The sequence below is a fragment of the Cavia porcellus genome, unplaced genomic scaffold, assembly GCF_034190915.1.
Source record: "Cavia porcellus strain 051 isolate PalLab524CR breed Dunkin Hartley unplaced genomic scaffold, mCavPor4.1 scaffold_26, whole genome shotgun sequence".
NCBI lineage: Eukaryota > Metazoa > Chordata > Mammalia > Rodentia > Caviidae > Cavia > Cavia porcellus.
Genome location: NW_026947509.1, coordinates 28442268 through 28455070, shown reverse-complemented (window position 1 = coordinate 28455070; position 12803 = coordinate 28442268). Strand labels below are relative to the sequence as shown.

The window sequence follows — 12803 nt, the reverse complement described above, 5'->3', positions numbered from 1 at the left end:
ATAGCGCTTCGTTCAACCAGGAAGAATGCGAACACAAGCAAGAGCACGGCACATCCCCATAAGCCAGAAGAGGGAAGAGTGAGGCAGAGGGTCACTGAGTTTTACGACGCCACCATTTCCCCGTCAGCCGAAAGTCTAATGTCCCCAGTGCCTGCGGTCCCCTTCCTCTGGACTGCACACAGTGCCTGGCCTGTGCAGCCGTGGGAGGGGACTGGAAAGCTCTGTGCGAAGGGGAGGCAGACAGCAGGCGGGAAGGGATGTGAGGGGCTCAGACATGGCCCTGAATACCTGGCTGCCAGGCTGGCAATCTGTGACCCTCAGGCTGGGAACTTGTGCCTGGGCAGCACCAGTCACTCTTGGGCCATGAGTATGAGCCCCAAATGCTGTCAGGATTGAGAATACAATTATTGCCACTCAGTATGAGTGTGCACACACACACACATAATTACACACTGACACACGTAACTGAGATGATACAAAAATGTTCTAACCAATAATTTGGTGAGAGCATAACTGGTAAATGGCATGTTTACAATAATTATCTTAGAAAATTGGTCATAATTTTCACTTAAGGAATGGATGTCCAATGAAAATAATCAAAATTACCATTGTAAAAAGTTATGAAACATCAGGGTGGGGTAATAAAAAATGAAGAGGAAAGGAAAACCCATAGCAAACTAATTAATTGAATGCTATAATTTATAAACTTTGGGAGAATTACAAGTTCCTCCCCTATACTACCATATAACTAAGTAATTACTGAAATTATGATTTTAAGACATGAATCTTGAACATGGTGCATAATCAAATCAATGCACATTTCAGGCTGTATTTTGAAAATGATATGGTATTATCCTGGGAGGTCAAAAAGATACCCTCTAGTCTCAGTGAGCATGTGAGGGTCCCAGACAGCCAGCTCTCCTTTTGCAACAGTCACACTCCATCGGCAGCAGCCAGTACTAACATACCAGGGTCAGGAAGAGTCACACAAACAGTGTTGCAAAAGAGCGAAGACAGAAAGGGAAAAGTGGCCAAGCAGGCTTTGGCGAGTGCAAGGATCTGTGGGCCTGCAGCAGGGGGCCAGGGCATCCAGGGGTAAGTACAAAACCATGAAAGATGCCCATGTCTGAGTTAACTGAAAGAACTGAATCTGGACTAGACCAAGACAAGAAACCAACTCACTCTGCTAGAAGGAAAGACGGTCCCTGTGACATCAGTGACAACTGTGCGTGAGATGGGCAGGGTCACAGCAGGCTGCAGAGTGTGACTCGGAGAAGAGTCAAGCCTGAACAGATGGCCCAGGATGCACAGCGCCAGGGGCCTCAGAGCACCAGCCTGGGTCACCCGGGGCTGTAGTCACACAGGTGCTCCCCAGATGCAGTCTCCTTGTCTATAATGGAGGAAATGCTCCTGCATGGCCTCCAGACAGCCCCCTGGGGTGCTGTGACTGTGTTAACTTCAGATGAGCAGGCAGGACACTAACCGCGCTGATGTAAAAGGTGAGGCACTCAGTTAGCAAGGCGCAAAATGGCATGGTAAAGTGAGTCACTCAGTAAATTCACTGACGGATGCAAGTAGCAATCTAGACCAGTGGTGGCAAACCTATGGCACATGTGCCACAGTGGAGCTGAATGCTCTAAAAGGTTCACCATCACTGGTCTAGACAGATAGAGGAGACCAACAGGTTCTGTTCCAACAAATAAAGAGCCTGAAGCTGTCACTCCTATTCACACAACTAGAAAAAGCTGAAAGTCAATTACAGGGGTCCTCTAGCATCCACTGGGGGACTGGTCCCAGGACTTCATGGGTACCAAAATCAGAGGATGCTTAAGTATCCTTACCAAAAAGGCATGGTATTCCCAGGTAACCTACAGCATCCTCTGTACATCTGCAAGAGTCCCCAAATCCCTCACAATGCCTGACACAACATAAACATCATGCATACAACTGTCACACTATATTGTCTAGGGAATGTCAGCAAGAAAAAAGCCTGCACTGTTCAGGGCAGTCAATTCTTCTGGAATATTCTTTTTTTTTTTTTTTTTTGGTACTGGAGATTGAACTCATGACCTAGCACTTGCCAGGCAGGTACTTACGACACTGACCTAAATCCCTGGCATCTTCTGGAATATTCTTATCCAAAGCTGGTCAGTCTGTGAATAGAGAACCTGAGGTCATACAGGGCCCATTATCATTCTCTCAGAATGAAATCACCCATGCTGAGTGATTACAGCTTCCGGGGCAAGCTGACTGGTGCTACCCTGCAGATGCTTTCCAGGAACTGACCAGCTCAGAGAGGATGGGGGAGGAACCTCCTAAAATGCTCAGTGATACCCAGGAAGGCACCTGGGCAACTTACTGAGTTAGCAAGAACCTGTCTCAAAATAACGATAAGCAAGGGCTGGGAATGCAGGTCAGAGCAAAGGCTCTATGTGTTCAATCCCCAGTACCACTAAATGAAACTAAACAGCAATCAATATGGCAAGAATAAATTCACATAAATCAAACTCATTTCAAATGTGAAGTCCAAATACACCAACTAGTAGAAAACATCAGAGTTTATTAAAAAATAAAACAAAAATGAAAAAACAAAAAAATAAGACCCAACTATTTACTGACTAAAAAAATAACTTAAAAGACTCAGATAAGTTAAAGGGATAGAAAAAGGTAACACTATACCCACACTAGTCAAAAGCAGGGGTAGCTTTACTAATTTCAGAGAGAACAGGCTTCAGAACAAAGGAAAATATCAGGCATACAGAAGGGCATTACCTACTGAGAAGACATACACCCAAACATTTGTGTACCTAACACCGAATTCTATGGGGTAGAACAAACAGAACTCCAAGGAGAAAGAATAAGGCTGGTGCCAATGAGGTGGACCCAACGAGGTGGACTTCAGCAGCCCATGGTCAGAAAAGGACAGCCCCAGCAGCGAGGGCTCGACAGGGACAGACCACCTGCCCCCCTACCCACCCGGAAGGGAAGTAGCATCCAGCAACAGGAGGATGGTGGGGAAGCTTTGGAGATGAAACAACGTGCTTTTAAGGGGCAAAGAAGTCTTGAAAATATAAAAACACTTTAAAGCAGATGAAAATAAAAATACCACTTAGCAACATGTACAGAACACAGGATAGCAGCGCCAGGGAGAAAGGCGAGATGGGGTGCACTGCCGGGACCCTGGGTCTGTCACCTGAGCTTCCACTTGGGAAAGCTGCAGGGAAAGGCACAGCAGAAAAATAGCAGAAAAAACAATAGAATCACAGCAGAAAAACACTGTAAATCAATGTAGCTTGCTACATTGAAAAAGTCAATAAACAGGAAGAAGGCATTCACAAAGGAAAAATAAATGGCCAATTAAACCTAAACTGAAGTTCAATGTTTATAAATCAAAAGTATAAAGGAAATAGGTTTTCTCGGTAACAAAATCACAGGTTTTTGTTTGCTTTCTGTTTAATCACACTGTCTTAACACCATCAGGAGACAGGTACAAAGGTACACAATGTCACGTACTTTCTCACTTTCTCAAGAATGATTTTGCAAAACCTCTACAGCTAAAAAATATTTGTATAATCTGACCTGGCAGCCACTTTTAAACCTTAAGAAAGGTTGATATATTATGTCAACTTGAGTTTAGAAATGTAACTAAGTATATCCACAAGAGGCCAGGTCTATCCTTGGTAACATCCTTGGCCTGTGCAAGAGAAGGGCACTACACGCACCCCAAGAAAGCAGCCTGCATACAATACAAGGCAGATGAGGAGGGACTGACTGCTCATTCTTCAGAGGAGCTCTGGTTGAGGAGCTCTGGTCTTCAACTTGGATGTCATCTCTTGGCTTCTAGTGCACTGTTTGGCTTCCACCTGGGGCTCTTCAGCCTTCAGCACAGATCCTCCAGCTTTCCACTGAAGGTCTGTTGGCCTCCTGATATGGACTTGCAGGGGTCACTGCAGTGAGCTCCAGACCTTGGACTGGACACTTCAGCCTCCAGCATGCAGACAACCTTTGCATATTTCCTTGTCTGACTCTGTGGCTGACCACTGTAAGCCAGTCTTGTAATTTCTTATACATTTGTATACTCTCTGTTATATCTGTTTCTCTAGTAAACCCTGACTGATACAATCATGACTAGACATAATCAGAAAAATCAGTATTAGGAAAATGGTAAATGGACTATGCTATATCTCAGAGGTCAACAAACTTCTGCTGTAGATATACGGCTCTTAGGACTACATACAGTTTCTGTCACACAATACTTTTCTTTCCTTCTCAACCCTCTGAAAATACAAAAATCATTCTGAACACCTGAGGGCTGAGTTTGGCCCAGAGGGTATACCAACACAATCTACACCACAGTCAGTAGACACATGCATGTAACTATAGTAAAAATCAAAATGTTTAAAACCATCAAATGATCCAGCTCTACCCTTCCTTTAGAACACTAGACACACTGTACACCCATGCTCCTTGTGGTATAACCCACAAGAGCCTAACATGGAATCAGCCAAGGTGCCAACGACAGGTGGATAACAAAGGAAATATGATGTACACATAATGGTGGGGTGTTCTGACCCTAAGGAAGAAATGAAATCATGTAAACTGCAGGAAGATGGATGGAACTGCAGGCCATCATGTTTAGCAGAATAAGCCAGTAGACCCAGGCAAGCCTTGCACATTGTTTCTCTGTTATGTAGAATTCAGAGAGGGAAAGAAGTTTGACATGCAAGTGGAAAGGACCATCAGACACAGAGAGGACTGGAACAGGGGGAGTAAGAGAGGGAAACGGGGGTGACATGACGTAGGGATGTTGTACGCATGCATGAAAATGCCACAGTGAAACCCAGTTACCCTGTAAAACTAATACACATTCAAGATCACCTCCACAGCAAACATAGGAACAGATTCTGGATGAAGAGAGCAGGGGGCTCAGGCAAGGGTGGGGCACACCTGTGTCCTGGCATACGTGTCACCTGTGAGGAGGCCCACGTGCTGACGAGTCACAGGCAGCCAGCCAGGGCACACAAGCTTGTGGACAGGGAAAGGCATACGGAGGAGGACTCACAGTGGCTTTCCACAGAGCATGGGGCCTTTCCTGCGCCCACTTGCCCACCACAGCCTCCCCTCCTCCGGTCCCACACTGGCTTAGCTGCTGGGCATCCTTCCACCTGGAAGCTCCCACCTCACACCTCTCTATGGCTGTCTTCCTACCCCCTGTGCATTTGTTTGGGACCCAGCCCTGGCTTCACCTAAGCACCTTATGGGGAGGCTTCAGTTGGTGGCTTCAGTTCCCTTGGCCACTTGGACCCCAGCTACTCACAATCTTACGATTTTGGGCTACTTCTCTTTATGGTCTTTGTGGTCTCTTTATGACCACAGAGTTCTATTTGTGTGCTCCTTCATACCAGAATATACCCTTGATGAGAGCAGAGTTTTATCTGATACTACAGCCTTTAATACCTAGCACATAGCCAAAGCAAAGTATTTTTTGACTTAATACTGGCAATCAATTAAATAATGATCCGATCAGAGAACTCAAGAGGTGTTCGGAAGGGTCAAAGGACAAGGAGATTCCCCTCAGTACTGGTTGGTGCTAATAAACCTGACTTGAACCACAGTGGTTTCAGAACCCTGATGTCTCCACAGCACACAGCAGGTCCAACACTGCACCCAGAAGACAACCCATATGCCCTCGGCAGCAGTCCGACAGCAAACTCACAGCATCCGCAGTTTGTGCAGGCTGCGGTCATTCTGCTTCAGCCAGGGTCCTTTGTCATACTTGAGGTATTCAATGTCCTCCACCACCTAAGGAAGAAAAGGTTGACTGAAATGGACAGCCCTACTTAGAAATTTAAATCAGGTAACGCCACAGGTTATGAGGATCTGGCACAAACCAACTCAAATTGATGTTAAGGTTGCAATGCTGAAGACACGGTGGGCTTGAGTGCTGATAGCACTCTGGGATTGTGGAGTGGTACAGGAATTGCCTTGCAGCCTGGAGAAGGAGGACAGAGGAGAAAAGGAATCCAGGAATCACTCACATTCAGGACAGACTACTCGCCTCTTCCCAGACAAGCTCGTTCTGAAAGGGAAGGCTGAGCCTCACCAAGCGCAGGATGCGAACATTAGCACATCTGAAAGACTGGACAGCCTCAGTCTCCCAGCTCTAGGCCAACCTGTCAGAGATGCCAACTTCTCATTCCTTCCCCACACACCACAGCACTGACCTCTTAACGTTTCAGGAATGTGAGTGTGCTCGGTATCCACATAGTCTCAGAAACAAAATGTGTTATTTTTCTAAGATACACAGCCTCTGAACATTCTGTCAAGAGGCATAAAAATAATCTAAAGACAAACATCAGAAACAGGGTGGAGAAGGAAATGAAATGTAATTTACTCAGTCCAAGGAAAACAAGCCAAGGTCTAAAAGGTCTAAAAGAATTATACCAGGAGGAGACAGCAGAGGCTGGAGCAGGCTCCGTGCAGAAGAAGAACTGCCCCTGCTGGAAGGGCTCCCAGTGGTGAGGTGGCCAGAAGCACCTGCCATCCCCGCCCCACTCTGTGTGCTCTTGCCTGCAAGGCAGGTGGGCCGGCAACCCGCATGAGACTCTAGAACTCCTACACCTTTTGGTGTTCACCTGAGCTTTAGCAATAACAGTATATAACAGAGACCTTCTGCTTTTATCAAACAGATGTTAAGCTGCCTCCACACCATTTAAGAAATAATCTGTTTCCCTCCACTTCATTTTTTATTATCTTTAAGGAACTGACTTTGTCAAACTTAAGACACATAAAGCACATGCAGCCTTGCTTCTGAACTTTTTGTTCAACCAGGATATTTATTAATTCTTGCACTGATGCCATAGTACTTTTATGGCTGTATTTTATAATATGCTTTGTATTTGGGAGGACAAACATCCTGAATTATTTATTCTTTTTCAGAACATTTTTGGTTATTACTCATGAAGTTTGCCAAAACCCCACTGAAACTAATTGGAATTTCACAAAATGCATGGACTTGGGGAAAGATGTTATCTCTAAGTAAGTAAATCTTTCCCATGAACTAATCCAGCTTTCAACTTTATCACACACTTAATAAAAATGATGAAATAGACCCAAGGTTCTCTATATCTTTACCATCACAGAAACTTAAATTAAAAAAAAAAAATCATACAAGAAACCAGGTGTGGTGGTGCATGCCTGTAATCACAACACTCAGGAGGCTGAGGCAGGAGAACTGTTACAAGTTCAAGGCCAGTTTGGAGTACACAGCAACACCTCGTCTCAAAAACAAAACAAACAAACAAACAAAAATCCAACTAAAAGCAAGAAGCCAATAAATAAATAAATGAGACCAGGTAGTGGCAATGGGCTGGGTGCATACTGCTTTTAGACTATGAAATGCTATTGTCCCTAAACCAGTAGGAATGGAACCTTTCAGATTTACAAGAACATTATATATGAATCAAAATGAAGAATGTTCACCACCTTGTCAGCCCTTTTCTTACCTTTTCTGCATCTTGGACGTCCCTTGTGCTGTATATCAAGACCTCACATTTCTCACTGTAAATAAAAAAAGCAAATTGAAGTTGAACAAAAACCTTTCCAGGTTGACGTTCTTGTCAAATAAACTACTGAAGTCTTCTCTGAACACTCAAACTACACTGTCTGGGAGCTGGGCACAGTGCTGGCCATGTCCCCAGAACATTCCTGCCTGGGGAGATGGACTAAAGAAAGGCCGTGTGCTCACACGGGCAGGGGCACAATAGTCTTTTTCCTAGCTTCCCTCCCCTGTAACCTAAGTGTGACAGCTTTGGCCATCATTGACAGCAGACAAAGTACACAGCCACCAAACTGTCACATCTGCATCCTGCAATTAGTGGAGAGGGGACAAGCAGGCAGGGCTTCCTGGACAGGGCAGAGGCAGTAAGGCAGGACACACAGTGACTAAGCTGCTAAAATTCAAGAATTTAGAAACACCCACAAGAATTTCAATTAAACTATGCAAAAGGGTAGCAGCAACTCAGTTCTCTTGCTCCTGAGTCCTTAGTGTAGACACTAGAAAAGCACAGTTGGAACTTAAAAAGGAGACAGCTATCCTCGCCCCAGCATTTCGCCTTTCTCATAAGTTTAGACAGCCCGCTAGGGCCGGGGCTGGGCAGTCAGGAGATAACAACCACAAGATTGATGTCTGGACCTCACCACACGAAGGAGCTTCCCTGACATACCTCCTGACCATGGAGTGCCTGTGCAGCGGGCCATCAGGTGGGCCAGCCCAGGGGCCTGCCGGGGTGCCTATCATGCTGAGATGTCAGGCCCTCTACCAGCAAAGCCAGAAGACTTAGAATTATTTGTCAGAAAACACCTTCCAACTTCCAGAGCCAGAGTGGAGAAATTCCAGTGGAGCCTGGGGTTCAAGTCTCAGCACCATAAAAAAATAAAACCTGAGTGACAGTTAAATTTTAGAGCATATTTCTAGAGAAGGCCTTAAGATTGCAGCCCACAACCAGCTGTAGCACCTCAGTCTGTGATCCCACACACCAAGGTACACATCATGTTGTGAACTTTCAGCAACTGCTCATCTCAACGTGACAAAGGTCCCACAAGCTAAGTGGCTGCCACAAATCTGTACAGCTTGAGTTGCCAGACAGAATTCACTTCATAAGTGGACAGAGAGTCCATGTGCCCAAGTGCTCCAGGGTAAATCAATCTACGAGAACAGCAAAGGCCATGGGCTGTAATTAAAACATGTTATTAGAACAAACAAGCATAAAAGCAAAACCCTTTTTAAAATTTCACTCTGGTTCACCCAGTGCACTGAAAAAGAGGATTTGCAAAGGAAAAGTGCTGAGCATGGGCCTGAGAGGGTGTGAGTGGAGGCAGAGACAAGCAAGAGAATGAAGACCGGCGCCAGATGAACTTTCCTGTGTGGCAGAGTGGGTGTATGCCTAGCCGGCATAGACGCCATTGGCCTACCAACATAAGCAGGTGCTCTGGCCAGCCCTTTCCTTGGGTGCATTTTCCATTTGTGGTGGCTGAAGCTGAGGACACAAAGAAACCAACCAACCTAACAACTTGATAGGGTTTACACTCCAGGGGGAAAAAAAAGGGAGACTTCTTCAATGCTCTGTAAGTCTACCAACACAGGGCAAACACAACATGGGCTCAGAAACCAGGACACCTAATCCCCAGAGTATGTGAATCTCTGCTCTTTATCAATGAACTAAGGCACTGTACAACCAGAAGCCAGCAACGGCCATGAATGGTCCATGTGAACACAGACCCCTGGGATACTGTCAGCATACGCTGTACATGCCATCCTCTGCAGGACACTGGAACCACATCTGTGGAGCTGCAGAAGACTCCCCGACTTCCATGACTTCTGATGACACATGGGCAACAATATTGCGTAGACAGAGTGTTTCTTTTCAAACCTCAGCTTCACTCCAAGTCTGGCTCATTTTCGACAACACGCTGACGCTCATTGAGATCAACATGTGAGCCCGGGCCAGCATGCTGGAACATGCAGCAGTGGGCTCAGCATGGCTGGAATCATGAAGACCTAGTGAAACCGTCCTCAGAAACCAATGAGCCTGGCAGGACCTAGCAAAAGCTTCCAAATGCAACCCAGCTGTCAATACAGCCTGAATCCAACCATTCCAATCAGCGATGCACTAGCATATGAGGGTCTGCGTGTTCTTCTGCTCCATACAGCGTATTCTCAGACACCTGCAATGAACTCAAATGCTGAGGAGGAAGCTGTCACTGTGGGCACCAGGGAAGGGGACACTTCCTGGACATCTGAGGAATGCACACCTGAGCTCTGCAACACTGAACTGAGACTTTGGGAGCTAAATACCAATGCCCAACAAAGAGCAGACAGTGAGAACTGCCGCTGAGTGTGTCTCTGCCTCAGGAGGCCGCAGGGCAAGGTCCTGAAAGTAACCACACAGTATCCACACCGCACAGTCTCTGCAGGCTGAAACCAGACAGCTGATTCCCAGAGAGGCTTCAGGAGAAACTTTCTGCTCAGCAACATCTTTGTAGCCAGATCTGCAGGAGGGATTCTTGTAACAAAACTTCCACAATCAACTATTTCTGCTAAGGCTATTTATTCACATAGTTCTGTATGTTCTCCTGGGCACAGATTTGCAAAACTGTTTTTCTCTGCACGCCTAGTCTTAAAAACAGAACAGCAAAACAGGTTAAAAGCAACCTACAGTGTTCCCTATCTTTTCTGCTAAAGAAAGAGAGTTCACCACAAACAAGCATTGTTACTATTGGTAAAAAAATAATTTTCAACTTAAAAACAAATTTTCCTTGTAAAATTAATACCTCAATTTAATTCACAATTTTAGGTTACTTTGACATTTCAAAGAAGGATATGAAAAGAAGTTTAAGTTTAAAAGAAGTATGAGAAATGCTACTGAAAACCTTCAATAAAAGCATTATTCGCACAGTCTAACTGTAATTGGACTTGAGTGACAGCAATAATGACTTCCCTCACACACTAACACCCCCAAGGATTACAAAATGACAAGCTGGAGCGTGGATGAAAACACAACTCCCTGATGCTTTCAGTAAGAAAAGAACAGACAGGCAAGTAGGAAAAAGGGGCTGGCAGTGGCATCTTCATCCAACACCTCTGAAGGATGTCAGAAAAGTGTCTTTGGAGACTGTTTACCCCTGTGAATTGTCCCCACAGGTCACACTGAATATTTCAGGCCATCCTTCAAGATAAATATGATTTCGAGTTGCCACTTCAATAAAAATACATGAACACTCTAGTACTGAAACTAGACACAGTTTACAGCTTAGGTTTACATTTGGCACCAAGAAGCTTTAAGGATATAGCAAAACAAAATTGAGAACCATATAAGCCAAAAATCTCCACGCAAACTGAACTGACACATTTCTGACATCCTTGTGCACGACACCTCCCGCACTAAGTAATAGTGCAATGACCTGCTTGCCATCTACCATCCGTGCTCACCTCATCTCGGGGAGGAAGGTCTTCTTATAGGCATTCTCGATGTCCTGGAGATAGGCAGAGGTGACCTTCATCTCATGTGGCTAAACACAAGCACAAAGATCAAACTGAGAAATGTTTAAACCCCCTTTCACTTTTTACCTGTGCACAGGCAAAATGCAAACACCCTCCAAGGCACTGCTTTCTTCTGATGAGCCAAGTGCTGCAGGGACTTACGGGTGAGAGCTGACCCTCAGCACCAGCTGGAATGAGTTAAAGGGTGTTGAGTGTCCCAGCTAGCCAGGTGAGCTCCAGCGCCCCTTTCCTCCATGAGCTCTGGTGCACACTAGAGCAGGGCTGGAGAGAGGCCCCATTGTAGAGTGCCACTGTCTTTTCTGTTGTAATTGGCCAAGTGTAGGGCAAAGAAAGGTCACAGATATGGAGTGACTGAGCCACCTCACCTTGTCCTCATCTGTCCCTAGCTTCCTCCTCTCTGCTACAGAGTTCCCCCATCTCTCCATCCCTCCCCTTCTCCACTTTGTCTCCTGCTCTGCCTCTCATCTACCACCTAAGCCAAATTCAGAAAATTTAAAATCCAATTGTGAATAGCAAGTTTCAGTACTTAAAACTTCTTATAGCTTAGCAATGCTGAAGGCTGAGTCACATCAGCTCTTCGTCCTGGTTGACTCTCTGCAGCATGAGCTCTAACTGATGCACAGCGTCTCCTTACTTCCTCCTCACTACAGCTCTCCTGCAGAACATCAGCTCCTGGAGTAAGGAACTCTCCCTGGCTGCCCCACACTCGGCCCTTAGCACCCGAGGGTCCAGGGCAGGGTGTTCAATAAGCACTGTGGGAGAGAGGGAAGAGAAACACACAGGCCAACTGTTTCATTTACAAAATAATGACAAAATTCCAGAACTGCACTGGGGTGGCAGTTATCACAATTTGGTAAATTGCTAAAATCACTGAGTTGTACCCTTAAACTGGGTAAATTCAATGAGGTACACATTACACTTCAAAAAAAACTGTTCAAAACAAACAAAAAGCCCCCACCTTCCACTGGCAGAGTATTTCCTGAGTGCTTGCTATCCCAGGAAATGAGACCAGACACAGGGACTGTAAAACTCGCAACAGCACTTTCACTCTCTGTCCCCCAAAGAGACCACACCCCAGGTAAACCAAGGGAATAGGGAGCTGCTGTATTTCCAAGGAGGACCAGGCGCAGGGAAGGGTCACGCACCCCCACACTCCCAGCTAGCAGTGTGTGGGAGGCACTTGGTGTTATAAACAGTGGCAGGGTCCAAGGAAGAGTGCATGCACGCAGATCCCCAAAGGGCCCCAGGTACCCTAAACACACAACCATCACAGAAATCTGACCCACAAAACGGAAACAAGCTTCAGTATCAGTCACTTTGCCCTGCCTTAAAGTTCAGAAGTGATTTCACGCACTCTGATCAGCTATCCCCAGGGGCTGAACATGGAGGCAGAATGGAATGAAATAGAAATAAAAGAAGAAACACACACTTCCTGATAACACACTGTCCACTTGGTAAAATGCCTCCTGTCTTCACACAGATGAATTCTAGCTGTTAACAGTAAGTATTCATCTAAGACTTTACTTGGGCAAAAGAATGTTGGATACCTCAGATTTGATCCTCAGAATTGGTTTTGAAGTTTTGTTAACCAAATAGTTATTCAAAAAATTCAGCATATATGCCATTAGTTTTATTGGTATATACCAGAGTTAAAAGCAAAGGTGTGGAAAATTACTCCACTGACAAATAAGTAAATATTTTTAAACTCATCGTTTCTTCTTTTTCCATATAATGGAATGTT

At 45.3% G+C, this 12803-nt stretch overlaps 1 protein-coding gene across 2 annotated transcripts in view; it reads right to left on the bottom strand.

Annotated features, from left to right (window-relative positions):
• The window catches only part of Ndufa10 (NADH:ubiquinone oxidoreductase subunit A10), a 38574-nt gene that overhangs the window by 18612 nt on the left and 7159 nt on the right, over nucleotides 1-12803 (bottom strand). For both annotated transcript variants that reach the window (XM_003474568.5, XM_013157639.3), the window contains exons 6-8: nucleotides 10991-11070; nucleotides 7506-7560; nucleotides 5717-5802 (exon numbers count right to left, since the gene is read on the bottom strand). In XM_003474568.5, coding sequence (XP_003474616.1) covers nucleotides 5717-5802; nucleotides 7506-7560; nucleotides 10991-11070 — 221 coding nt within the window. The remainder of the gene's footprint in view (nucleotides 1-5716; nucleotides 5803-7505; nucleotides 7561-10990; nucleotides 11071-12803) is intronic.